Source organism: Anas acuta, chromosome 3, assembly GCF_963932015.1.
Source record: "Anas acuta chromosome 3, bAnaAcu1.1, whole genome shotgun sequence".
Classification (NCBI taxonomy): Eukaryota; Metazoa; Chordata; class Aves; order Anseriformes; family Anatidae; genus Anas; species Anas acuta.
This window is the reverse complement of record NC_088981.1, coordinates 70,756,862-70,784,829: the sequence shown is the minus strand read 5'-3', so window position 1 is coordinate 70,784,829 and position 27,968 is coordinate 70,756,862. Positions and strand designations below refer to the sequence as shown.

The window sequence follows — 27,968 nt, the reverse complement described above, 5'->3', positions numbered from 1 at the left end:
AGAATTTGGATTAACTGTTAAGTTAATACAAGTGTATTATTTCTCTTTATGGAAGATATATCTGAAAACTTTTTATTATCTCTGAAAAATAGGATACCTGTTTTCCAGCAATTCAGGTTATTTCTAGAGTTTTGTTTGTTTGTTTTTTATCAGAAATCCAACCCTATTTTCTTTATGATTCTTACCATTGAACACTTACACAATATATTTCACTACAGATTTTCCATCTGTGTATTAAGCACACTTCAACACTGAGACCTAAGATACATTTTTTTTTAGATACTAAAGATGTTTAAATGAACAGTGCATGTAAATACAAAATATGATTTAAGTTAGTGTTGAATATTAATAGCTTACAATTGGGTGAAATATTCTGATTTTTGTTAATGCACATGAAGAAATATTTTCCATTTTATTGCACCTTTTCATGCATCAAATTTTAGTCATAATTTGAATTGCTAATTTTCATCAGGATTACCTATTCAGCTAGGCTGTGTTAGCAATTAACTTGGCTTATCATTAATGTCTGTGCCTGCTACTGTAAATTTGTTTATTCTCTTCAAAAGTACAAAGCCTGTATTAGATGCATTATTTTTTAAGGCCTAATGTTTATGGAAGCTTTTTGTTCAGAAGTCAAACATAAATTAGTAATCTTAAAGACTGTTACCCATTAGATTTTAATATATTCACCAGCTAATCTTCATTTAGCTTGGAAAGAGTTGTTTTTCCATTACTAGGCTAAGCAGAACATCAAATACAGGCTTTTTAAGAAAAGTTTTGAAATTACTCTTCTGGCAGTGGCAATTATTTATTGTTTCAACACTTGTAGTTAAAAAGTTTTAAAAGAAGACCTATAAATGCAGGGTTTCAAAGCTTGATGGCTGAACATAATAACCTAACAAGAAGCAAAACAACAGTGAAAAATGATAGCCTATCTAATTGATTAAATAAGTGTCTATTTTCTAGAACTGGTAAATCATAAAAATATTCCAGATATACTTTTCAGTTAAGCTTAAATTAGAAGAAGAAACTTTAATGAAGACTGCACTTAAAAGCATAAGCTTACAAATACTCTGTTATGTGTCTCTGTTAGTTAAATTGACAATATGCTAACACTCTAGCCAGTGTCAGTCTGCACTTTACTGTTTTCTCATTTGTGGAAAATGGATTTTGTTTAATAGTGTTCAAAAATATGAGAAGTTTTGGAGAAAAGCAGCAGCATGTGGCACTGCTGTGTGTGAAGGAGTTTATATCTGTAAGCTTATATTTTTAGGTGCATTTTTGAGTATATATAGTTATTGCAGAACAATTGGATGTTTGGTCAGGAATTTGAATTTTGGTATTTTTTTACATCAGCAATTGTAAAGCAGAGAATTGTATAGCCGGGGGTGGAGGGATGTGGAACCAGCTAGTTCCTTCCTATTCATATTTCCCAGAAGTTAATAATAAAAATCTTTTATTCTTCTGATCAGGACATACCTTTCTGAAGAGCTTCTTTCACTTCAGATCTTTTTGAACTAAAAGAAAGCTACCTATTTTTATAGTTGACACTCTTGCAATTGCATGTGCCTTATCAGTAACCCCTTAGTTTAACACTGACATACTAAGTACTGTATGTGCATTGGCTCCTTATTATAGCTGACTGACGTGATTGTGTAACTTATAAAATAAAAATAGTTTTCTATTTTACTGAAGGTTGTAATTATTTCAGAATTGACAGAAGGAAATGTGAAAGCAAGTTCCGAACTAACATGTTTTTTTCTTTGTTAAATCTCAACACAGAACAGAATTTAATATGTACAACTTTATATGCCCTATAAATATAAATTATTTTCCTGATTGTTATCTGATGTATATACTTTCTTGATGAACAAATGTCTTGATGAAATTTTTACTAAATGATTTTTATTTAAAGAAAACTTCCTAATGTTACTATGTATATTAGAAACTTGTTTGGTTTTGCCAGAACTTATAAAACTATTTTCAGATTTAAAAATAACTCTTTGAAAGCAATTTTGTGTTTGGATGTTGTTACAGTATCCTTGGTCTGAATCTTTGTTCTTATTATGTTACAGAATGTAGTTCAGTCCACCAAAGATGTGTATGGAGTTAATCTTTCAGATGTTCCTTCAGAAGATGATCTCACAATATACACAAGGTGATATAAGTTTCCAGCTGTAATCATTAAAAGATAACTTAAGTTAGTTAAATAAAGCTTGTCAAAAGGGCTTCTTTGAAGCTTATTTAAATTATAAATTTTAGGCATATTTGGATGTATCCAAACACTGTTCTAGTTTTTAAAATCAAACCATTTTCAGATGTCTGTGTCAACTCTAAATTCTGTGGAAGTAATGCATGTGTCTCCACATGCAAAATTTGGAACTTAAATCAAATGAAATATACTTTGATAGAAATGACCATCACTTAATACATTCCTAGAAATTAATAAGCAAATTCCATATTAGGAGTGGTTTCATGGTTCTAAACTATGTAGTCTGTGATTTTTTCCTGCTTTTTTTTTTTTTCCCAAATACTGTATTACACTAATGCAGATTGATCATAACTGAAATAGCCTTTTCTGTAAACATGCATACAAATGAATGGAAGTTTTTTTTTGTTGTTTAAAAAACTTAGCTTATTCATAGAGGTATGTGTTAACTGTTACATTTTACCTGAATGTAAATAGTTGTGTGACTTTTGATGCTTAAAGAAAAATGTTTTTCTGACTAGTAGAAAATTTTTTTATTGAAACATCTTGACTATTCAAGCTTGAAGTACAAAATAGTGTATTTTATAGGGAGACTTTGAGGCCGCTACTAAATCTGGTATAGGCTCTGGACAGTAAAGTTGAGAAAATAGGAGGAAGAAGCAGGTAGCAGCACACTCTAGGCATGGATATTCAGGTGACAGGTATTTCTACTGTAAATTTCAATAGAGGACTTTGTAAATTTCAGAAGAGACTTTGGCTGTTGGCATTACCAAAGTTGCATGAAATAACAGCACACAAATATATGTGGTGTGTGGGATTACATGTGCTTGTGTTTATAAATACATATGCACAGCATGAAATGTAATCTGTGTAATAATGTGCTCTTACATACTTCGTTTTGAACTGCATCATTCTGCCACTTGTTTGTAATAATTGGTCTCATGAACCCGAACCATACGTGCAGGAAATGAGAGTAAGGTACAGCATATTGCAAGACAGAATACAGCTCTTCAGGTGGCCCAGCAAGTTCCCACTCAGTTCCTGCACTTTGTTGTAAACTGCTACAATGGGAGGCAGCATGCTGCACAGCATGTGCAGTTGCTTCTCAGGAGCTGCTGGCTTATTGTGAGCGGCTGGAGATAAGAGCTGGTGTGCAAACATCAAGGTGTTACCTCCCAGCTCTGACTAAATTGTAGCAGCTACAAAAACTTCTGCTTTTATTTCAAGGGTAACTTGGACTTTTGTCCTGTATAAGACAGTTGTTACCGCTCCTGCAGGAGTCATGAACTGCCAGCTCCCACAGAGCAACGAGCAAATTAATAATATGCTGCTCCAACAAAAGGGAAAGACTCCTATTGTATCAGGAACACTTGTTTCTGAATCATCACAACCCCATATAGGGCACTAGTTGTGTGATGCCATTGTTTAAAAAATGTGTATTTAAGCTATTCTCACATTCATTCCTCAATATCACAGAATAGTTTCACTAGAATAGTTTCAGTTGCAGATGAAATGAAACTAGAATCAAACTGAGAAGTTACTTATACAACTCCCTGGTTAAGGACATCATTTCCCGAGTGGCAGTCTTTCTCTTTGAAAACTAGTCAGAATAATGGGAATTCAGTACCAGAGGTCAGTTGGAGAAATTTGAAGGCAAATTGAAGACCCTCTAACTTCCTGAAGGCTTGGAATGCTGTTGCCAAGAGAGCAATTGCTTATGCAAGACACCAGGAGTGCAAATCAATTATATTAGCTTAACAAACCCGTGTTTCAAACACCTGCTTGACTGTAGAATTAATGGGGTTTGAAAAGGGTTCAAGAAAACTACACGTCATCTCAGAAAAACATCGTGTGTATACTGAAGTGAACACTTGAGAGGCATGCAAATTGAAATGAGCTTGTGTGCATTTGTTTTCTAATGTGTAATAGCAGTGACTATCTAGTATTTGAATCATCTTTAATTTGTGATGGATGTTCTAATTCACTTTGATCTTTTCTGGTTTGATGATATGTTATGTCTTAGTTCATTAATCCCGGCTGTTAATTATCCTCTTAAACATTTTAAGGAAAAAACAGTAATTTTCTTTTTATTTAAAAACTATTTTTCTGTTAACTTTTGTTTAGGGGTAGCTAGTTCTCTTGCACTCTTTTGTGCTTTGGAATTCCCATTTCTAGCTATTTTTTATATATGGTGTAATTTGAAGATGGCTCACTTGAAACAGACTGAGGAGGATGTTTCTTATTACCTCTGATGAAGTTTTTAACTTGATATCTCTAACTTCAGTTCCTTAATTACTGGAAGATGGGTGCCAATTTGCCAAGTATCACCTGGGCATTTGCAGAGCTGCTTCTAACTCCTTGCTCTCCCAGCTGCTGTTGTACAGCAGGTTTTTTCCTCTTTCTTCAAACATCCCTCCCAGAGGCCCAACCAGCATCTCTCCCTGGCTCAGCTCTGGCCAGCAGCAGGTCCCTTTTGGAGCTGCCTGGAGCTGCCTCTGACCTGACTTGGGGCAGCTCCTGGGCTCTGCTCACAGAGGCCCCCTGCTACCAAACCCTTGCACATAAACCCAACGCTGCCAGTGCTGTTTGTTGTCTACTGCAAGCTACTTTGTGCAGATGAACATTTTACATTTTTTCAGGCTGGAAAAACATTCATATTGTTAGAATAATACTGTAAACTTCATGGGGGCTTTGAAGCTCCCCATTCATATCCTGTTCAAGACCAAAAAAAGCTTGCATTCATTTAATTTCCCTCAAGGAACTCAGATTTTAAAAATACAACAGTTACAGACTCTTACCTCTTTTATCTAACATGACATAGGGCTATTTATGGCCTGATGCGCTGATTTATGCGGAAAGTATAGACTTTACGTGCATCCTTTATTATAATGTACATCATTTGAGAATAGCTGCAATTTATTTCACAGTATGATTATAGTTCTTGCTTCAAATCTTCTTCTATAATTATAATAATGGAAACGGAGATAGAAGATCCTGGCTCTACTTGACATTGTTGGACATGTTGCATATTTTTGTCTTTGTTAGCATCATCAGGTTATTACTCTCTGAGGACTCATAGATATAAAGTACCTCAGGATAAGTTACTTTATGTTAACTGATACATATAAAGTATATATGCAAATGAAAAATAATTCGAATCTGTTCAGTGCATTTTCATGATATAATTTGTGTTAATTCTCATCAAAATAGAAACAAATTGAAGGTTTATACTGCAGATCAGCTATGCATCGTATCTTATTGAAGTCTGGTAATTTGTATTAATTTGGGCCTCATATGTTTCAGAATATTGGATAATTTGAAGCAATTCATGAAAATACACCTTTAGTTTGCCCTTATTTGTTTTCAAACAAACATTTTTTTCACTTTAGTTCAGTAGCAGGCTCCTGCACTAGAAGATATTTAAGAAGATCTTTATTTCCTCTGCTAATTCTCCTATCTAGAAATTGAATGTTGCAGTTTTCTGCTGTTTTCATTTCTAAAGTACAGAATCTGAATGGAACAGAAAAAAAAAGCCACAATCAGTTGTTTGGGAATGTATTATTCCGTTGTCTTCTGGGTACTATTCCTTGTAATTGCTTTTGCACTGTTTATTGTCCCCTGTTAAAATGAAGTAAATATTTCTGAAATAGAATAAGCCTATCTTTAAGTTAAATGGGATTTTACTATTTAAAAAGAAACTCCGCCTTAGAAAATTGAATTAAGATCACAACTAACATATCTTCAGTAGCACAGTTTTAGAGAGTGGACAAATTGAGTTTAAATGTGAGTTAAGTACACACTCATTTTTGAAACACTTTGACTTGTCTTACTAGACTAGGAATTAACTTTTTTTTTCTCTATTTCCTTCCAATTGATTACCAAGAGGGAAAAACAAAACAAACAAACAAAAATAAAGTATTTTACGTCTTCGATGTCTTCCAGCAAACACATGGAGATGGGGAAATTCTCCCAAAAGGTTGTGCTTGTGAACTGGACTGCCACCATTTCACCTGAATGGACTAGATTGAGTTTGTCTGAGGGCTGACTTAAATCTGAAACTTCTTGAGGGACTTTCTGTCTCTTGTGTTGACTTTTACCGTAGGTTACCCAACTGACTGATTGCTTTGAAGAAGACATAGGAGGTGACTGTTGTGGGCTGTTTTGTAGGAGCAGAGGCCTGTTTCTGGCCCTTGAATTCCTACGTGATTATTAATTTAATAGGCAAACTTTTTTCAAGCTAAAAGAAGCTGTTGAGTATTCACATGCACCTGTTGTGAGGTTTTAAAACTACCTCTTATTTACCACAAGCGTAGGTTTTCATCAGTGACTTGCATGTATTTACTTAAAGACTCGTTGTTTGTGTCACTTTCTTTCATCTGTTGAGGTTTTTGGGAGATAGTTCATTCATTTTCTCCTATGTACTCTACTGTTTTTGCCAGATTTGTTCAGCTGGGACAGAGTCAACATAAACCAGACAAGAGCAGCCAGCAATTTTGCACAAAACTCCACTTGGATAGAGTTATAAATTTGTAAGTATTCTTTTTCTTTTAGCCTATTTGTATTTACTTTTGTTATTAGACCTAAAAAATTGTCTGGTAAATTTGATGTTATAGAGCCATACTTCTGTTGAGGATTCATTGCATAGCATGAAGAATCAGGTTCATATTTCGTAAATCAGTATGCAGTGCATTCCAACAAAAGAGCATGTTGAGTCTGCATAAATGTTATTTGAACAATTAAAATCCACGACATTTTCCTCAGGAAAGGGAAAATCAAGGTCAAAATTCTTCCTGTCAACAAAGCACTGCTTGAATACTTTAATCCCAAAAGATTCACACAAGGGCCATATTCAACAAAGCCAGGCAATTGAGGTAGGATGGTAGGAGTATCACTCTGTAGGGATATTTGGAGTAACTTCTATGTATTATTTTTTTTAATTTTCCCTTAAGCTGAAAAATAAAGTTATAATAGGCATACCTATTTAATTTATACTGAGATAGGGAATGTAACTGTTTGTGATTATGAATTGATTATCACTGTACAAGAATGTCCTCTAGTGCCAGGACAGATCATTTGAATCTTTTCTTAATACTAAAAACATTGGATCATGATGTTATTCAAGAATCATACTATTATTGATGCTGGTCATGACGTTTAGATGATCAGCTCCTAACTTCCCAGTTGAAATCTCCCTGTACTGTAGGCTGCTTAAAGTTTCACCAGGGCAGGCTTTTACTTGCTCGTGTTTCTGGGTACCTCTTGCCTGACAGCATTGCCACTCCATAGGACTACAGACCTCTAGAGCAATCCACTGATGTACAGACACCTCAGCTTTGTTTCCTGCACTCCCTGTAGTCCATTCCCTGTGTGCTGATGAAGTGGGGAAAGCCTGAACATGGCTCTTGCCTGAGCAGGAATAAAGACTGTGGGTGTCTAATGAGGGAGCAGGATACCATGGAACAGATCTATTATTGTGTGTAAGATAAATACTACCTAATATCAGTTCTTAGTCACTTGATATTATATATACTTAAATTGATGGCACCACTGTGCCTTGTTCATCATTAATAAGCTTACACTTTGTAGGTGAATATGTCTGTAGTTTTATAATGAATTATATCTGATGGGTATTAAAATAGTAAGCTAGCTTGGCAAACTGTAAAATTGTTTTTAAACATGAAGGAACAACTCAGAGTGTTTTGAAAGGAAACAGTTATTAAGAAATCATTTCATAACAATAGGAATATTTTTGCTTTGAACAAAGGTGATTCTGTTTGTGTAATTGCAAAATCTCCCAGTGTGTTTTTGACAGTTGTAGGAGACGATCATTCAGGTTGGGATGCCCCATCCCTGGCGGTCTTCAAGACAAAGTTGGATGAGGCCCTGAGCAACCTGACCTAGTGGGTGGCATCCCTGCTCATGGCAGGAGGTTGGAACTGGATGGTTTTTAAGGTCCCTTCCAACCCGAGCCATTCTGTGATTCCTTTCTTGCCCCCCTTAACTTAGAGTAAATTGTTTCCCATGCTCCACTGCTGTAAAATGAACACAATAAAAAGAATCCATGCATATAATTGTGATGGCAGATGGATGGAGTCAGACATTCTTTTTATTCTTTTCTCAAGTGTAATTTCCTTGCATATCTGTATTGTGAAAGTGTCAAAGTCATAGAGCACGCAAATCTGTGCCTCCTGTCACTCCTCCTACTAAAATCATACAGCTCATCTTTCTCTGCCAACTCTACATAATTTGTTCTGTGCAGATCTGAGAGGAAACAGGGTATTTTATAGCTGGTAGTTGGCTTTGTTTGTTTGTTTGTTTTCCTGAAAGTCTATGTTTGTACAGCTTAAAAAAAAAAAAAAAAAGAAAGAAAGAGAAAGAAAGAAAAACCTTAATCTTTTGTTTTGCAACTTCTTAAAAACTTTGAAGTACTGTTTGGATGGCAACAGAATGTTCTTTCAAGAAAAGTCATAGATGTAGCCATTCCTTTAAAGCATGTTGTTCAATTCTGGAACACTGAAGCTTTCTTCCTGTGTGCTAGTATTTGAATTGGTGCTCTGAATCAGAAATTTCCTTGGAGAATAGTAACCTTTTAGACATAAAATAGTATAAACATATTAAGCTCAAGATTAGGCTGAGGGAGAGTTTTCAGTACCAGCAGCTGAGGCACATCTTGCATTTTGTTGGGCTGTATGTTCCCTTATGTCTCCAGTAGTTCTTCAAGATATCGAAAAAAATGGTGTTAGGTACATTTTAAAATGGAAAAAAAAATCATTCTCCAGTAGTTCCTTGCAGATAAAAATGCAATTAAACCGCAGTCTTTTTAATAGTAAACTGAAGTACTCAGTCTAAAACTTTTGTTTCTTATCAGCAGTAAGATAGAATACAGTTATATAAATGTCCTATGCATGATTAATTTTTGCATCTATGTCGTTTCCACACTTTTCAAGAAAATCTTTTATTCATATCCTTTTTAGATTGTAAAAGAGCTCACAGCCTTAAATCCTGTGGCCATTTGTATGTATCAACTACATAAAGCCGATATAAATATTTCTTAATTTACTATTACTGAAGGTGTGTGTTTTAAGTATTTGAACCAGTAGATTAGATATCATGTATACTGCTAAGGATCAAATTGATTTCGTAGAGCACATTTTATTAGCACATTTATGAACGTGAATATGCACTTTAGAAATAACGAAGAAAAGAAGCTTCTGGCCTAAATTTAGAAACTGCAAGTATAGATTAGAAGCAAAAAATGGACCCTTGAACAAGGACAAATGTGATTCTTTTAGTACAATGTATTATGGTGTATCTGAAGAAAGACTTTGTTGAGTACTGTGGTATAATTGCTGTTGGCTGACACCATGCACCTGTACCTAGTTTCCTAGTACTCCCTGCAGTGTGATAAAAATAATCTAGGAGTGCTAGAAATTTGATTTCCTCTTGAACAAGGAATTGAGTGTTTTGATTCACTGTAGCACTTCTGGAGAAGAGTGTAGATATGCTTTAATGAAGAGCAGCTAGCTGGTTGCATACATCAGGGTACAAGGTGTTTTCAGTGCCTCTGTACATTGTGGCGTATGCAATACAGCAACAATGCTTACACCAACTTTAATTAATCCACATACATCTATTATCCTATTTTGTTATGCAGGGCATTGATGAAGCTCAAGTAGGAGAATAATTCAGTGATGCCTGCAGTATGGTTCAGAGCTGTGTTCTCCTTAAATCTTTAGAAAATGGACCTTCTTCAAAGATGTATCTTGTAGTCCGTGCTTTCAAAATTCTCTTGAAGTTAAATGCGTAATTTTCAATTTCTGTTAACTTACTGAATGTTTTACTGGAGTATTTTTAATCAGATAATACCACTTCAAAATATTAAAGTAAAAATACAGCAGAACATTTTGTAATTCTAATGGAGTGTTTTACAGCCCTAGCTACTTTTGAAAGCTGTTACTTTTGAGAGCTGGTTACCTCTGTTTAGAGCAATTGTCTTGTTCGTTCAGTAGTTCCGTATGAATTTGTTTTTATAATGTCTGTTTCTGGGAGGATTAGAAAAAAAAAATAATGTTAAATTTGCTAAGTAGACATGGCATCACTTCCATATAACTGCACAGAAAAAACAGTTGTTATTGAGTGTGTCATCTTGCTATGTTTTTAAATCTCAGGAGTTCTTGAGGAGTTCTTGTGGGGGGGCAGACCTTATCTTGAAAGGCAGAAGTAAATGAATAAGGGATCTGAAGAATGGTTAGTATATTTATTTTTTACATGAAACCTTTGCTATATATCTAAATGGTTTCTTGACACTGCTGTGGGAACAAAGGCCAAAGTAAAGCACATTCATAATTAATTAGTCAACAAGTAACTTTTTAGAAATTATAAGCTCATATCCTGATTACATTAAGGTAATGTCATCTTCAGTAACATCCTTATCATTTGCCTAATTATTAGTAGACTTACTGCATAAGTCAAAAGATAGTACTTTCCCCTATGCATTTGAGTATAGCATTCATTGAGGAGTAATACATTGTTCTCTTTTATATCGGAAATAATTACACTAGATGGTTCCATTATAAGCACTGATCATATAAAATAATGAGCATTTCCTATAACTTCAGTAAGAGCTACAGTCTTTTCACTCCTGTAGTACAACATGTACTATCATGAGCCAGGGATCATGCCCTTTCTCTCACAGTGTTTCGTTTATTAACTAGATTATTTCCTCCTTTTATTTTGAATGTGCAGAATGAGCTGCTGAGACAACATCTAACAGTGAGTCTCTGGTGTGGTGCTCCAAAATCATTCAGATTTTGGTTGTAGTTGTCATACAGAATCACAGAATGGCTTGGGTTGGAAGGGACCTTAAAGATTATTGAGTTGCAACCCCCTGCCATGGGCAGGGATGCCCCTCATCAGACCAGGTTGCCCAGGGCCCATCCAACCTGAACTGGAGCACTTCCAGGGATGGGGCATCCACAGCTTCTCTGGGCAACCTGTGCCAGTGCCCCACCACCCTCTGAATAAGAAATTTCCTCCTAACATCTAATTGAAATACTCCTCTCTTTTAGTTTAAAACAGTTTCTCCTTATCCTATTGCTATCTGCCTGTGTAAAAAAGTTGCTCACCATCTTTTTTATAAGCCCCCTCTAAGCCCTTTTTTAAGCCTCCTTAATCACCTGTCTGGGATTGCCCTGACCCAGGTGCAACACCTTGTTCTTGGATTTGCTGAACCTCATTGAGTTCACATGGGCTCACTTCTCAAGCTTGTCTAGGTCCCTTTCAGTGGCCACCTCTTCTCTCCCCTCCCATTTTTTTGTTTTTTGTTTTTAGAGTGTGCATGAGTGAGTTCTTTGGGTAGCTGCCTTGTTTTGTCCTGTCCTATCTCCTGGTTCCTCTGTCTTGATTAATCTTTACATTTTGAATTAGTGTGGTCGGCATAAATCATCCCAACTTTAAAAAAATCATCTTGCCTCAGAGATCACCCTTCTGTATCAAGTGTTGTAACCTTCTTTCATATTCCTTGTCTGCACTTTGGAGAAGCTGCTTCTAATTTGGATCGTAAAATCCTCATTTGGATGTATAACTGAAAAGAGAGTCTTTTCTTTCACTAATATTTGAAGCTGTGCATGCTGTAAGAGTTTCAGGTGATTCCTCAGGGACCTTGATGCAGTCCAGGTTTTGCTACTGGTCAATTCTTCAAGAAACAACTTGCAGTAGTATATGCTAATGGACAGAGGAGGTTTCCTATTTTTTCAGTCCTCTCCCCTCCTGAAGACTGACTGAAATTTTGTTGTGTGTAGGAAATGCTGCATAAAGAAGGAAGAAAATGTTGAAGGCTTTTTCAAAAGCTCAGCAAGCAATTTAAGGGGATATCATTTCTGGGAAACAAACAAACAAGCAACTAGATTTGCCAGAGTTTTGTAGATCAGATCTATTTACTTAGGATTCAAACAAGGGTATAGAGTATGCTTTGTCTCCTTCAGATACTCTTTAGGACTTGAGGAGAACTAATCTAGTGGCTTTCTGGTGACTGCTGTACTTGTGAGCTAAGCAGTCCATGCACCACTTCTTCAAAGTGTGAAACATCTTTGCTGAAGCTGAAGCTATAGCTGTATGTTTGCTATAACCATATCTTCTTTTACTGTAGAGACAATACTACTCTTAGTGGGATGATAACACAATGAAGCCTGGTCACAAGTGGGATGAAAGTAATTGCTCTAACTCTTTGCATTTCAAGGGTGCTGTCATTCAGGACATGGAGTTTGCATTCCTATCTGTGTAATTTTCATTGGGAGGACATAGAAATACAGATCTCTCAGGGATATATGATAGCCTAGTCCTAAATAACATGCTGTTCTTTGCGACTCTACTGTTATTAAACCTATTCATCAGATTAGATTTTTACATGAATAATGTTAGATAAATGCCTTTAATTAAATGACTGGATAATACAAGCACTCCATAAACATCTCCAGTTTAATATCACAGAATGGCTGAGGTTGGAAGGGACCTCTGAAGATCCTCTAGTCCAATGCCCCTGCCAAGAAGGATCACCTAGAGCACATTGCGCAGGATGGCATCCAGGCAGGTTTTGAATATCTCCAGAGAAGGAGGCCCCACAACCTCTCTGGGCAATCTGTGCTGGTGCTCTGTCACCCTCACAGTAAAGCAGTGCCCCCTCATATTTAGATGGAACTTCCTGTGTTTCAGTTTGTGCCCGTTGCTTCTTGTGGGGTTATTAATCAAAATTGGCATGCATGAAGCTGACGTTCTCTCAAAGCATTTTTAGCATGTTGAAAATTGAGATTTAAGAAACTAAATGCTCAAAATACACTTTGTTGTCCAAGTTTCACGAAGTCTAAGGAAGTGACTTTGACTCACAAGTGCTTCAGAAATGTCATGTCTTTAGAAACAATTCAATAAAGAGAAAAAACATCAAATTAGTGTAGTGGGTTTTGTTATGTTTTGGTTTTGCTTAATAATGCTCAGTTTCTAGCAGACTAAGCAGGCCAGCTACATTTGAGGAGGTATCACCTTTCGGTGCTAGATAATGATATTGTTATCACAGTGTTCTGGTGTTAAATGCCATTGCTAGAGGTTCAGCTTGAATGCTTTAAACTAGGTAAATATCTGCAGAAGCTGTGGGTGCTTTGAAAAGCAGTCTACTTTACAAGCACTTAGATATAAATATAGATGGACTAGTGTTTGGTACTAATACTGAAAAACACCCACGTTAGTGTGTTCTAATCAACTGGAAGAATATGTTAGTGAGGCTTAGAAGAAACAGCCACTCTGGGGAAAAAAATGGAAAGAAAAGTTGAATTTCCACAATGTTATTCATGCGGTTTATTAATGAAAAATAAAACAAAATGCTGATTTGGTGAGAGTGTAATAGCAGAGGGTGAAATCCACACAAGTTTCAACTCTTTTGAAATAAGAGCTTTGTGTTGTTTAAGAAAAGCATCAAAATACACATTTTATTATTAGTTTACGTTCCAGTGTAGTACAACAGAATTCTGAGATTAAGAAGCCTTGACAGGAATCACGGTACAATTTAAAATAAGGAAGAACAAGAATACATTCTGTGCAGTAAAACTTCATTTTTTTTTGCAAATTCTTTAGCTACGCATGTTTAATTCTAGAACAGACAAATGTTTCTGTGATACAACCTAGCAAACTGATCTTAGATATTCAGACAAACTCTGCGGATGACCAATGAATTTATAACTGACATTGCTGGTGATGATTTTTGTCTTTTTTTTTTTTTTTTTCCTGTAGTGCTTGTAGTGATGAGTACTTTGACCAGGCTTCCTAGAACATCTGTAAAACACCTGCAGAGAATTCTGCCCTTCAATTTGTAGTTTGACAGAACATTACAGTATTGTAAGATTTGAAAATGTACGATATGTAATATTTTTCATGTCATTTAACATGAAAACATTTTACTTTGCATAGACACGGGGTTTTTATAGAGGTTCTAAAACAAGTACAACTGTGGAAGGACCAGAGTCTTATCTTGAAGTTACTTGCAGTAATGTTTATGTTTAAGTTAGGTTTATGTTTCAAGCATTACATCTTTCAGAGTAACATCTTTTGCCCTAAGACCAAGAGTAGATCTGTTCCTCCACAGATTCCTGATTCCTTAGGGAAACTAATACAATGTCTATCAGCGTTGAAACATAACCTTGCATAGAAACAATATGCTCCAAAAATCAGAGCCTGGAGAAACTTGCAAAAAAAATTAACATTCAACACCAAGAGCTGCATAACACAGACCTGAGCAACATGCAGTGGCTATATTTTCTCAGAAATTACCAGCCACAGTACCAGCAATTAGTAAATTTTTTTTTTCATCTTTGCCTCTTAAAAGTGAACGCTTATTCTCTCTCTCCTATTCTAAGAGTAGAAATAGATTTTAGATTGTTTTCTCAGCTGTGATAATCATAGCTGAACAAAACTAAATTGCAGTATTCAAAATTGGGTCAGAATTTTATCTGCTTGGGAACTCGTGATTGGCTCATAAAGAAATACTTGTTGTAATTCCTCCTATAAGAGGCATTATTTCTCAGAACTTACATTGTAATCACTTTTTAATATCTAATGCCTCAGAAGTTAGTGATTTAAGGAATAATTTTAATACTTATTATGGCAGTAATGGTGTGCTGCCTTTTGTGCACACTCCTTTTTACCCTGTTTACACTAAATTTTTATTCCGATTACAGTACATGTAAAATCTAACTTATTAGACATTGCAGCATCTAATGGAATTGTCCACACAACTCTGCATTTTAAAGTTTCTACCAAATTTATGATTGAATTGATCAGCATTTGGTAATTAAATTGTAAAGAATGGACAATTACATTTTGATTTTAAAACACTGCATTCACCTTTTTGAATGCACTGCAATGTTGCTAAGATACCTAGGATAAAGCTTCCTCCCCTTTCCTCCACTCAGATAAAATACATTTTATACAGAGAACATGGAGCAGAGCAGGAATTTTTAATACACGCTTTACTATAGTAATACTAGACCAACTGGTGAAGTACGGTTATGGTATAAATGATGTGAGCCCAGAGCCAAGTTCGATTAGCTGTGAGCTGGCACTGGCCAGCTCATATGTTCTCCTGTTTTAAAGATCCAACAGAAATGTGCATTGTACACATAGTGCAGTTGAGTGCCTAAAAAGAGAGAGCTGTCCTGGTTCATTTTTAGTACAGCTACTTTTGCAGCCAACAGTGGTGTCACTAAGACACTAAATTGCAACCATCCCACGTAACCATTAAAGTCCAATATAAGTCAGAGCAGTTTCTTGATATGTTGCTGAAAATTAGCTGGTTATAGCCTGGAATAAGCACATTTCAATGATGATGTGGAAATTTGGGGCTGGAGCTGATGCATCGATTACTTTTGGGAAGAGAAGTCCAGACTGGAAATGCACTGACTGATTTTCCTTACAACAAACTCTGTGTACAATAAGTAAGAGTAACAAAGAATTAGAGGTGTCATTTTCCACACTTCACTCTTCTTCCCTGGTGTTTAGATCTGAGGGACGTGTGTTTGAATGACTTCCCCTTTCCCTCGCAGAGATCCTGGGAGAAGCATACAATGAAAAGCAGAGAAAGAGGAGAAAACCATTAAGAGCAGCTTTGCTTCTTCTGTTTGTTCTTCCTTATGCACTAGGACTGTAGTAGGACAGTTTTTGATGTAACGTCTGTAGCTCTGAGGAGTAGTGGTCCAGAAGTGACAGTAAGATGAGAGGCTGACCTCTCTGCTGAAAGCTATGCAGTGTGCTTAGAATTGCATTACATAAATACTACATGTTTTAAGATGTGTAGATGAAGAGCGCAGTATCCTCTAAGGCACCTTTCATTGAATAATAGTCAGGGAAGGCTTGATTTTCAGTTAAATGTCATATTCTGTTTGGATGCTGTAGTTGTAACAACTAAACAATCAATATTCTGTGCCATTCAGCATAGTCCTAAGAGAGAAAGCACAACTGTACATGTTTTAAATTTGCACTATACTTGGTAAGAACTCAGTAAAATCAGGAAGTATCATGGTTTATGTGTATAAACCTTTTGCAAGTCCAATGTTTGTCTTCAGTTCCTAGATGATTTTTTTTTTTTTTGCATTATAATATTAAATCTATGCAGTTGTATTTCACTTTTTCATAAAACTAGTTCATATTGCTAGTCAATTTATTGTATTTCATAGGAAGGGAGTATAATACAAATTACTTGATTAGTTTGAGGAGATGGTCAGAAGGGCTTGAAAGGAAACTTCTGTTGTAGTCCCATCTTGTTTAAAACCAAAGGTTTTTTTTGTCCTGTAACTTCATTCCTTCAAACTATATTTCAAATAAGTGGTGGTATTTCTATTTAAGTTATAAAAAATGCTAGTAATGTTAGACCATGTTATCATAACAATTCAATTCAAAATCTCTGGAAATCAAATGGTTGCTGTTACAGTATAAATGTTGGGTAGTTTGGAATGGCTGATACTCGCTGGCTGTTGTACTGGAAGTTTTTCTTCAAACTTCTCTTCCAGTCGACTGGGAATAAGTGGGGCTTTTTCCAAATTGACCTTGCAAACATTAGTTCCTGGTCATAGCACAACTAGAAGAACGTTGCTGTGTTTCATTTATAGAAGAGCTGTGCCATCGTTTGAGTGCCCCAATTCTTCAAAAGCACTATTCACTGTTATTTTCTCTCTAAAAGAGGAGGTTATACACACAGAAGTAACTTCTTGTTTCTTGAAGAGCACCCAGATAGTGAGTTATGACTGTGGTTTCTGTGCAGTATGGCAATGATGCTAATATATGTGAATCTTCCTTGCATTTGGGCTGGTTAATGTTCACCTTTGGAAATAATTGGCTTTGATAGGAAGTTGCAGCTGTAATTTCATAGTCCAAAAATGTATACATATGCTAACACAATATATAACAATAGCATTCTGACTGTTTTTCAGCCACTGGCTATTATTCCAATACACTATTAAGTAATGTGAAGCTTTTAGAAATTTTGTCGTTGGTAACTAAAGTAGTAGGTGACAGATGAAAAAGCTAGTTGAAAAAAATCTCAGGTATTAAATGCAGTTTTGCTCAATGCATTATCAAAGAATATGTAGTAGGCCTTGGAAATCTCCATAAATGACAAGATTTTGAGGTTGATCAGAAAATAACTAGTGTGTGAGGAGAAATGAAATACATTTAGTTGTATAATAGTGATGTGGAGGAGGCAAATGAGTGTTCAGCCGTTTCTCTCAGTCTAAGAGCTATGAACAACCAAGGCACATAATCACAAATGAAAGGAGCGTAGCATCAGACACAACCAAGTAGTAGAGCGTATTCCCAAAGGATTCCATAAGTCTCAGAGAGACATCAGAAAAATCACCCATGGAAATCACTTTTCAGGAAACAGTAGCCCAGTTTCAAATTTTGTCTCAGGTAGTTTCTCAATCCCGTTTGCTGAAATATGGGAGAATATACTGGAGAAGGGATTGTTCAGTACCTGTTGTAGTGAATACTTTGGCAGCTTCATTTACAGAGAGTATTTATAAAGCAGATATATTTTTATAGCTATCTAAAGAGTTAAATTAGCTTTTCCAGCTGAAATACAGACTAAAAATATATTAAAACGATGATTCAGAGAACTCTTCAAAACATGTATGCCATTTTTTTCATAACCAAGAAATGATTTATTTCTCCTGCTTAGGATTTACAGGTGCATTGCAATGTTCTAGATAACTCTGAGTTCCGTCAGATATTTTTTTCTTAGAGTTCATTTCAAAATCAGATTTCCACTAAATCAAACAGTATTGACAGAAAGAAAAGTTAATGCATAGGTTGCCTTCAGATGTCAGTGTATTAGTCATTGATGTTCTGTTGCAGAATCCAAACTGATCTGCTATCAAACAGGTAAAACATCAACACTGTTCAACTCTGGGAGTGTTTTATAAATAAATTAGTAAAATATTGCTGGGAAATGCACATAGTATATTTATGAATACTGCTTTCACAATAGCTGAGTGCTTTAAAATGAAAATGATTTGCTACACAGGTACTTCTAGAGTTTATTCATTTATTATGTATTGAGTATAAATAGTTTTGTTACTACCTTGCAGTTGATTGTGGAGAACACATTATTACTGCTGAGGAATTTGGCTTAGATCCATAGAATATTATAAATTGGAAAAGACCCTGGAGGTCATCTCCTCTGAGCAAGGGTTTGGATCAGGACCAAATTAGGCTGCTCAGGGCCACGTACACTTGAGTTTTGAATATCCTTGCATTTTGCATGCCCTTTTTGAAATCTGTCTTTTTATCATGCACTCCAAGAAGAGTCTGGTTCCACGCTATCTACACCATCCCGTTAGGTAGTTGGAGACAGCAATGAGGCTGGCCTTAGCTTCTCCGGGCTGAACAAACTCAGCACTTGCAGCCTCTCCTCACATGTCATGTGCTCCAGCTCTCTAACCATCTTGTTGGTTTTTTTTTACTGAACTTATCCAAGTATTTCATTGTCTGTCTTGGACTGGAGGGCCCTGAAGTGGGCACAGTGTTCTACATGTGGTCTTTTGAGCCTGGAGCAGAGAAGAAGCAATCATTTCCTTTGACCTGCTGGCTTAGCAGTTTTCAAGAGTTGCAGTTGAAAGACCAGCTTCTACCTTATAAGTGAGTCTGATTCACATTAGTGCTTAGAAAAGGTCTGACATACTCAGGTTCGTGTAAACTTTCAGACTACATGTATCTCTCATACGATTAGTAGGTTTAAGTATTAGGATTCAAAGATAGCATGTATTTTATGAAGCTATCCAAAATATATTTTCATAAATTATCCTTTGTCCCAGTGTATAGAGTGCTGTTACTGGTACTAGGTTTTCTGTTTCTTTATAGTTAGATAGAAATTTCTTATCTGTTAACTTCTTTCTGCTTGGTGGTTTAGAGTATAATCACTTGGTTGTTATAATTGCTGCTAAGTGGGTAGTTCAATAACATTTTCCTGTTACCTGCTATAATGTATGGCACAGGTCAGCTCGGGTGCTTATTGAGCATAGGAGATCTGAGATAGGATGAAAAAATGAGGACAGAGTCAGGAAAGTACAGAAAGTATCCTTAGTGTGATTAGTGGCATCTTACCTAATTACCCTACTTGGAAAGCGGGTCTTACGACGTCTGCAGTAGTGTTCACAATCTAGGTAAATAGATTATCAAGTGCAAAGTTACCTTTTCATTGATTCTTGTACATATATTTCAAGGAAAATAATTACTCCTCTTTAATCATGCAGTTGTTTTACTTAAACTTCTGAATATCTTTTTTTTTTTTTTTTTTTTTTTTTTCCAGAATACCAATCTCCTCCTTTTCTCAAGATAATATTTACGAAGTCCAGCCTCCAAGAGCTGATAGGAAATCAATAGAGATTTTTCATGCGCACATTCAGGCTGGAAAAGGAAACATGCAGCCACTGGGAAAAGAGGACTTCTTCATGTACAGAGAGTACATTCGAAACAGATACCTCTAAATACAAGCTGGATTCTCATGTGAAATCTACAGTACTGATAGGTCATAAAAAATAATTTTGGAAAGGAAATCTAGTTTTGTTATTTTGCAATAATAAATTTATTTATCTAACAATTCTATCTATTATGGTTTGCTATTGCACATTTATGGTATCATGCTTTACAGGAGAAAAAGTGATTTAATATCTGCTCTTCGGCTGGAAGAGAAAAGTGTTATTTTAAGAGATTAAGTGAATAATTTGAGCACCTGTAATAACGGAAAGGTACGTAGTGATTTATGGCAAAGAAAATATTGTCTTTTAAGTTTTTATATTACTTACATTCTTATGTTTGCTAGCAGAGATGAAATGATTTGTACATAAGAATCAGAATATAATATTTTTCTTCCTCTTTGTTCTATGGCAACAATCTTTTTTACAATCAAATGTTTTCTGATATTTCTTGAGATTTTTAGCAAATTGAGTGCCCAAATGACTTCTTGCACTTTGCTGCTTTCTTAAACCACGCTTTTTTTTTCTTTTGCTTATGTCAAAATCAAAATTTACACCTAGACTAACATTATAACTCTAATCTGTGTCAAATTAACTTCATTGGTTCTAGTAGCTACAAATCTGTGCTACATGCAGGGTGGAAATGGCTTGTGAATAATTATTGTGGGTTTCTAGTAGGCCTCTGAGGTGAACCACTCACTGACTTACATTGTAAATGAGGGAACACTCTTGGCTTTAGAGTCTTGGAGGTTGCAAGACCATTTTGCTGTATGACAGGCATTACCCTTTTTGCAGCATATTCTTTCCAGCCTCATATTTGTGCTCAGTTAAGACGCTTCCAGGTATAAGCTTGCAGCCTCCTAACAACTCAGTGTCACTAAGTGGTGTAGAGAGACTGGATCAGCTGGGACGGTCATGCAAGGGAAAGCAGTAGTTGGGTTTAGGGAAGACTGAACATCATGTCCAGTGCTATGTAAGAAGTGGAGAGGTATCAGGTACTTGACATAGATTTTTTAAGTTGGTCTTGTGATCAAAACATTTTCTCAAATAAGAAATAAACCACACACACAAAAACCTATGACTTGCAATTACAAGCTAAAATTTCCAACGCTGCTTTCTAGCCCTCTGCCTTGAGGAACACTGGCAGCAACAACAGCATCCTTGATAGATTATGTTATTCCACGTGTTTGTACAGGCCATATTTCAGAATTTTTTGGACCAAGTCTGAATAACTTATTTGGGGAATGTCAGCCAACTGCATGCTAGATGTAGCGAACACGTTTGTGTTCACAGTAAGTCGCTTGCAGGCAGCTACTCCAGATTTTTGGCTGCATGCTGCAAACATATTCTGCATATGTTTGCATATTTCATGTAGTCGGTAGCATTTTTGTCAGTAATTCAACAAAAAAAGAGATGCAGTGAACAAAGAGATGCAAGTTTCTTGTGGGGTCTGTGCGTTTCAGGAAACGATTTGTGTGTGGACAGTTAGAGAATGTGGTACCTCAAGCTACCACAAATGGTGTCCATTCTGTTGTTAATTGTTTTGAAAGAAATTAAGGTATTTTTGCAGGTGCAGGAATGAAAACACACTTCAGCTAATACTTCATTTCAACTGGCAACCTCTTTTCTCTGGAAAAACAAAACAAAACAAAAACTAAGACAAAAACAACAACAACAAAAAAGTACCAAACTCTCCTGTCCATTATGAAAAAATACTTGGAAAGAATAAATGTTTCCTTTGGAAAAATGTAGAGCTGGAGTCCTTATCCTAACAAAACACATGCATGCTTTTTTTATTGCATTTAAACTATTTCCAAAGATGTTTTGCAGATGACCACATTTCTTATACCTCTGTTGCTCGTAGATACTGGAATTTCATAAAAGCTGTCCTTGAAAGTGTGCCACTTAACCACAGATAGGTGAAAGAACTAAAGTTGCTGCAAAATACAGAAATTGTAACAATTTTACAGCTCTAAGAGAAAATATGTTCAGGCTTTAGCAATTCAAACACTGTTTAGCAAAAAAGGATTAAAGGGTTTTGGTTTTACGGTTTTGAGAGGCGAATGGTATCTCAGCCCATTATCTGTAATACAATGCCATGCTTTTCAGTGTCTTTCTAAATTTGTGCCATGACAGTCCTATAGCAGCATCCCCTTGAATCTTGCAGCATATATAGCTGCCTCTTGTTTCTCCTTCCAATTAGAAAAGGTTTTAAAAACAAGCAAACACAAAAATACTAGTTTTCACTGTGGTTTGAGCCATGTTCGTTACTTCATGAGATAATTGGGCATTAATTTTCAGGTGCTTGGTTGTGTGTTCTACCACGAGTGTACTGAAACTGCTAAGAACACTTCAGGGTGCTGATGTCAACTATTTACTTGGCTTGTTTAAAAAAATAAAACAACACACAAACAAGGACTCCTAGCTTAACACTGATTGAATTACAAATTTTCAACTGTCTGAATAAATCTGCAGCCTTGTGTATGTAAAGCATTAATTGAAAAGGAGAATATGTTCATTGCCCACACAAATTAAGTTGCACAAAGGATTCCAGAGATGCTGGTGTGCATGTACTTGCTATATTCTGTTCTTGTGAGAATAAGTTCCAGTTGTCAGCTATGTGAGAAGTTCTGAATCTGTTTACCTTTCAGAAGCTGAGGAAAGTGTGTGCAAAGTAATATATATTTTTGTTTATAAGATATTTGTTACAAAGAATTGGCTGTGTTGGCAATGAAAACTAACATGGTGCTTTTTTGACCCTAAGTGCTAATGATCTTAAACATCTTAATGTTATAAATCCATATGGACAAGAGAAATATCTCTCGGAGAAACGTGTGGGTTTTCCTCCAAAATTTATTTCATTTGTTCTGGTGTGTTTGAAGACTACATTGAAATAAAATACCAAAATGTATACATGGAGATAATGACTTCAGTTTCTTTCCTTGTCAATTGAGGAGGCACAGCCATGGGTTTAGGACTCTCTTTTTTGAGCCAGTGTTTCCTTGATGCCAGTCCAAAAGCTTGAGCTGTGTTCTGTGACTGCTCAGACTGATGCTTGTGCCTTTTGGAGCAATTACTCCCAGCACTTTTGTTGGTACTTTCACGTCCTTGAGAGTTTTGTTCCCACTTGCAAAACCCACTCACTGTCTTTGTTCTCTCACTCAAATTCCTTTCCAGAAAGACTCAAACATGAAATACAATGCTTGTAATGTGCACGCTGTTTCAGCTACAAGAGGGGAAATGGTAAAAGAGCTGTACTTACTTCTGAGATAACGTTTAAGGTAGCTCCTCATTTTGGTGTTGAGTTTTGGAGATTTTTGCACGGGATCCTAGGAAGGTTACATTGGCCTTCGCAGACGGGCCAGTCATCACTAGAATAAATCCCAAAGCATGTGACCTGTCAGATCATAAGGTGAAACAGCAGCTAATCTCAAGGTATTTCATTCTCCATGTGCATTTCACCCTGTCAGTACTCCATGAATAACCACACCCCCAAGTACAGCTCATTGAAGATAAAGCAGTGTGACTTCAATAGCTGCACGAGTGTTGCATTATGTATGAAGTTCCATTTGCTGGCATGTTTTGAATCCGAGTGATCACCTGGAGACTGATGTGGAACAGAGAAAATGTGCTCGGCTCCCACATGCCTCCCTCTGTCTTTTATATACTTAAAAAACCTAATTGAGCTTGTCACTTCTGGTGGTGATTTAAAAGTAACATGAAACTAGTGCAATATGTTATGAAGTATTCATGAAAAAAAAAAATCATACATTAAAATTGCAACCCTTGCAAATATTGATGTTCAGCAGTTACCTAATGGAGCTTAAATTTGTGGTACAAAGAAAACCCTAATCGGTCTACTAGAGTCAAGTAAAAGAGCACTGAGAAAAGGCTTGAAAAACAAGCATTTCATGAATTACTGTATTTCTAGAGGAGCAATACATGCTTCTTGCCATATCTGACCAAGGCTTGGCTGTAACGCTTAAATTCCCCTACTTTGTATTCATCTGTACAGAATAAAAAGGTGGGGTAATAAGGGCAGGACAGACAAATGGCATGTAATGAGCTACCTTGGGCGGCCCTTAGGTGTTTTCCCATTCTAGGAGCAGCTGTGCTGCTGGGGTTAAAGCCCAGCAAGGTTTTTAGGCACTGCAGTAGCAGCAGAGTGTACATTTGTGGTCTTCCTGTTGTAGCACACTGAACATAGGAGATAGTGTGCATACTGCAACCTCCAAATCCCCTCAAAAACCCTAGGCCACAAGAGAGCACTTTCATTTTCTATTCCCTGCCAATTCAGGTAATCCTTTTTCATAAGGGTTGCCTATTGCTATCTTATTTTCACTGTGTTTCTTCTGATTTTTAGTTAGTATTATTATTTTTAATTTCCCTTCACCTTTTTCCACCACCTGTAGCTCAAAATCCTTTTACTTACCCAGAGCCATGCCACAAGTTGCAGTTCCCCCTCTATACCCACCTTTTTGGAATGAAAACTCCCTAAATCCTTTTACTGAAAAAAAAAAAAAAAAAAAAAAATTACATTGAAAAACCTTGAATCCTTCTGCAGCAATCCATCTCTCTCCTTTTTAAAGGCCGGCTGTGCCATCAGCTGCCCTGCTTGTTTTCCTACCTCCCGTGGCGGTGCCAGACGCGCGTGTTGTCTCTCTTGGGTTCTCCGTGTCTCGGTAACACGTTGGGAGAAGTGCTCTGCTTGGGTACAGGATGTCAGTGCTTGAACAAATTGCAAGCATCACTTAAATCTTTTCCTCCAGAGGAAGACGAGAGCTGCTCTGACTGAGGAAGTGAGAGCGTTTTGAGTAGTGCCCTTCGGTTGCCCCTGGCCCTGCCGTAGCAGCGTGCTGCATCCCACTGCACGGCGATATCCAAGGGGGAGGGAGGTGTTTTTTGGCTCGTACTCCCAAGCAAGTGGATCCAGCCAGTTTCAGTGAGCTGCTGTCGGCACATGTCGAAGCTCACAGCCATGTCCAGTGAGGGACTGTGCAGTGACTGGCCTGGCTTAGGTCCCTTGGGGTGTTTTATCCTTCCAGTTTGGACGCCTCTGTTCCCTCCCAGAGCTTCTTCTTGGGATCAGCACGGGGCTGGGGCTTACATTGCCACCTTCTGTGGCTGTTATCTGTGCTAAAACCAACATTAACCATGTTGCAGGCTTGAGCTAGAGTGCGATTCCCACTCCTCAGTCCCCAGCACAAGCGGGGAATTCTCCTTGCTGGGTCTGTTTTGTGAGGACACACTCACACACTACATCCGATGTCCCTTCTGGCTGCTCTGGTTCCGCAGGGGAGGGTTCTGTTCTCTCCCAATGACGGAAAAAAAAAAGCAAATGTTGATTTTGCTATTGCCTAATTACATCAGTACTCTTAACCCTGGAATACATTCAGAGTCCCTTTTGCTGACCTCGGGAGGATGGTTGGTACATGTCGACTTGTGTGAGCAAAGCTCAGATTTAAAAGCGACTTGGCACGCTTAAAATCAGCCCATTACCCCATTCCTTAAAGCACGTGTTACCGTATCCTGGATGTCTTGACTGAATGGGGTTAAAAGGTGAGCGTGTGGATGTCTCTAAGCTACAATAAAATGCAGCTTCCATTATCCTTTCCCAACCACGTGAGGAGATCAAGCCGAGGGCAGGACGTGGCGGTGGCTGCTGTCTGCAACCTGCCCAGCTCAGACTCTGCTGGCTTGTGAGTAGCTGCACTGCTGCTCACCGATGCTGGTAGAGACCTGTGGGGTGCTTTAGTTTCCCTGCGGTTAGTGGAAGCTGCCAATGTGAAGGTAAATGTGTGCTTTTGGGTAAACCTGCCACCCTGATTTCACTCTGGGGCTTTTGTTTGCCTGTTACTAATACATTCAAAATTACTCTATATGAGTCACCATTTGCATAGTTAATTTCAGGATTTTCTGCCTCAATAATGGGAAACTGAGAGAGCAAAGTTCCTGAATTGCACTGAAACCACCGATGATGCCTATGGAAAGCTGCGTGACCATGCTCTGTTTGAAGGTAGGTCCCATCGGTAGGTATACAGCAGCTGGCTGGGCTACTCGTACACAGCACCACCTCAGGAGGCTGGACAGAAAGGTCTGGGAGAAAACCTGCTTCTTTATGTCACCAGTCTGTGGCATCTGACAGCATCCGATGTTCCAGACAGGCCCTGTCCACTTTTCCTGGGATTTCTGATTCAGGTGGCCCAAGGTAATAATTTACCATGGTAAAAACATTACTCAGAATTGTTCTAATAGCATGATAAAGATGCTACGAGAGCAGTATATACAATTTTTTTTTTTTGGTCTAATCTGTGTTACTAATACTTTGCTTTGCTTCTTTTATTACTAATGTATTCAGAGTTGACGTCAATGAGTCATTTGTTTAATTTTTATTATTATTTTTTTAATTTTTCTCCATACTTCCCTGGAAATTCAATGTAGAGCACATGAGGAGAAAGGAAAAGAAAAAGAAGAAACCAAGGAAAATAGTAACATTTCTACTCTCATTTAAACCCATCTCATTGTGTGCATACATTCTCCACAGCCCAGAAATCCTGTAATAGCTTCTCCCATAGCGGCAATAAATGCTCTGTGCCGCTTTCTTCCCGGGTTTTTGCCTGTTCAAATTATTGGATAGCAGACTCAGGATGTTCACAAGCTGCATCTGTGAAGCTGAAGGCTCAGTTGGGAATTCTTGTTTTCCTTCTCCCCAGCACAGAAAGTTGTTTTGTGGGATCATGAGCTCCTGCTCAGCAAGAGAGGGACAGCTCAGTGAAACCTTTCATATCAGAAGCAGGATTTTAAGGAGGAGCTGGCAGTCCTTTACAGTGGGCTTCACACCAGGGGTGAGCAAGAGCTAGTGTACATCCCGGTGAGGAAAGGGGAAAAGGAAAAAGGGCAGACAAGGGAAGAGCCAGAGCTGTCTGGGCTGGACCTCAGCGAGGTGTGCGGAACAACCAAGACGATGCGCAAGGAAGAGCAGCGAGGAAGGCCGTGACTCAGTTGCTAGGAGCTGCAGAAAGGCACTGAGTGACTAGCCGTACATGAGCTAGTACACAAGTACACCGCCTGCTTTCACGTTGTCAGCCAAGCGGGCAGGCTGGCGGTACAAAGCCCTGCGGAGCCCCAGCTGAGGGCCCACCACGCGCGGGCCCACGTGGGGCCGAGGCCTTGCTGGGCCGCAGCACGTGTACGGCCCTGCGGCCGAGAGATGCCCCGCACCCCCGTGAACTCTGACAGGAGTCACAGCAGTCATTTGGGAGATACATGTGCTGAGCCTGATTTGAATTTCCAAAGGTCACATTTGTCACGCTGGGCGTCGCGCGGTTCTCATTAACAAGCGTCTCCAGCTGGCCCCGTGCGACGGCCTCAGAGAGGGCTGTTGTATGCAGGCAGGGTGGCACCGGGCTGCCACTGAGGCTCAGCCACTCCAGACAGGGGCAGGCACACCTCTGGAACAGCACCTCTCCAAAATAAGGGCCCAGGACACGTCAGGGCAACCTCACATCGCCAGGAGTATGTGGCACTTGTGATCTATTACTAGCCAGCACAAAAAATCGGGCTGCTCAGGGTCAGCAGAGCGTTTCAGTGACCAGAGTCTTGAACCAAAAATGTGTCTTCTTTGCTGATGGGTGGGGGTTGCTTCTCTACACTTTGCAACAGCCTTGTCCAGGGACCAGCTCTCCCTGACCCCCCTGGGACTCACAGAGCTTGGCTCAGCTTCCCCTCCGCCTGCTGACAGCAGGTTCTCCTTCTGCTGCCTTGGCTTGGGTTTCGGATGAACATTCTGTTATGAAATGGCTTTTCCAGTAACATTTATACCCTTAGAGAACCCAGAGACCCATCCACTTCCCACTCATGAGATGTTTTACTTTCAAAGACTGGGTTTGAATAGTGTGTTAGCTTTCTCTGCGGCCTGCTGAGCACTCACCCATGTGGGAGCATCACTCGGCCACCAGCACAGGAAAGAGTCCATGGCCTGAAGACGAGGCTACCTTCATATTTCATCAGAAATAACTGGTCACAACTGGAGAACCTTCACTTCTCTGCCATGTAAACGCTGTGTGACCCCTCATCTACCTAGCATACCCTGCTTTCAGGTGTTTAATGCTGTGTGTGCCTGGCAGATCACTGAATCTCTTCATCTGTTTTAATCATCAGTGCATGCCTGCTCCATGTTCCCATTTATTAAATGCTGGGTGTGGAGCATACTGTGGATAGCACAAATATCTTATTGGATCAGTTTTTTC

The 27,968-nt window shown here is 38.0% G+C and overlaps 1 protein-coding gene and 1 long non-coding RNA gene across 3 annotated transcripts in view; one reads left to right on the top strand and one right to left on the bottom strand.

Moving 5' to 3' along the window:
- Positions 1 to 22,643, top strand: part of FIG4 (FIG4 phosphoinositide 5-phosphatase) — a 65,586-nt gene extending 42,943 nt beyond the window's left edge. The window contains exons 21-23 of one of the 2 annotated variants that reach the window (XM_068677726.1): positions 2,076 to 2,158; positions 6,649 to 6,738; positions 19,554 to 22,643. In XM_068677726.1, coding sequence (XP_068533827.1) covers positions 2,076 to 2,158; positions 6,649 to 6,738; positions 19,554 to 19,731 — 351 coding nt within the window. In that variant the 3' untranslated portion in view covers positions 19,732 to 22,643. Of the gene's footprint in view, positions 1 to 2,075; positions 2,159 to 6,648; positions 6,739 to 15,795; positions 15,902 to 19,553 lie in introns of those variants that run through there. The other variant, XM_068677727.1, reaches the window with a different exon arrangement.
- Positions 15,611 to 24,562, bottom strand: LOC137854395 (uncharacterized). The gene is made up of 3 exons (XR_011095135.1): positions 24,347 to 24,562; positions 22,982 to 23,090; positions 15,611 to 15,800 (listed from the first exon to the last, which is right to left on the bottom strand). It is a non-coding gene; the product is annotated as an uncharacterized lncRNA (long non-coding RNA).
- Between the last annotated feature and the right edge of the window lie 3,406 nt (positions 24,563 to 27,968).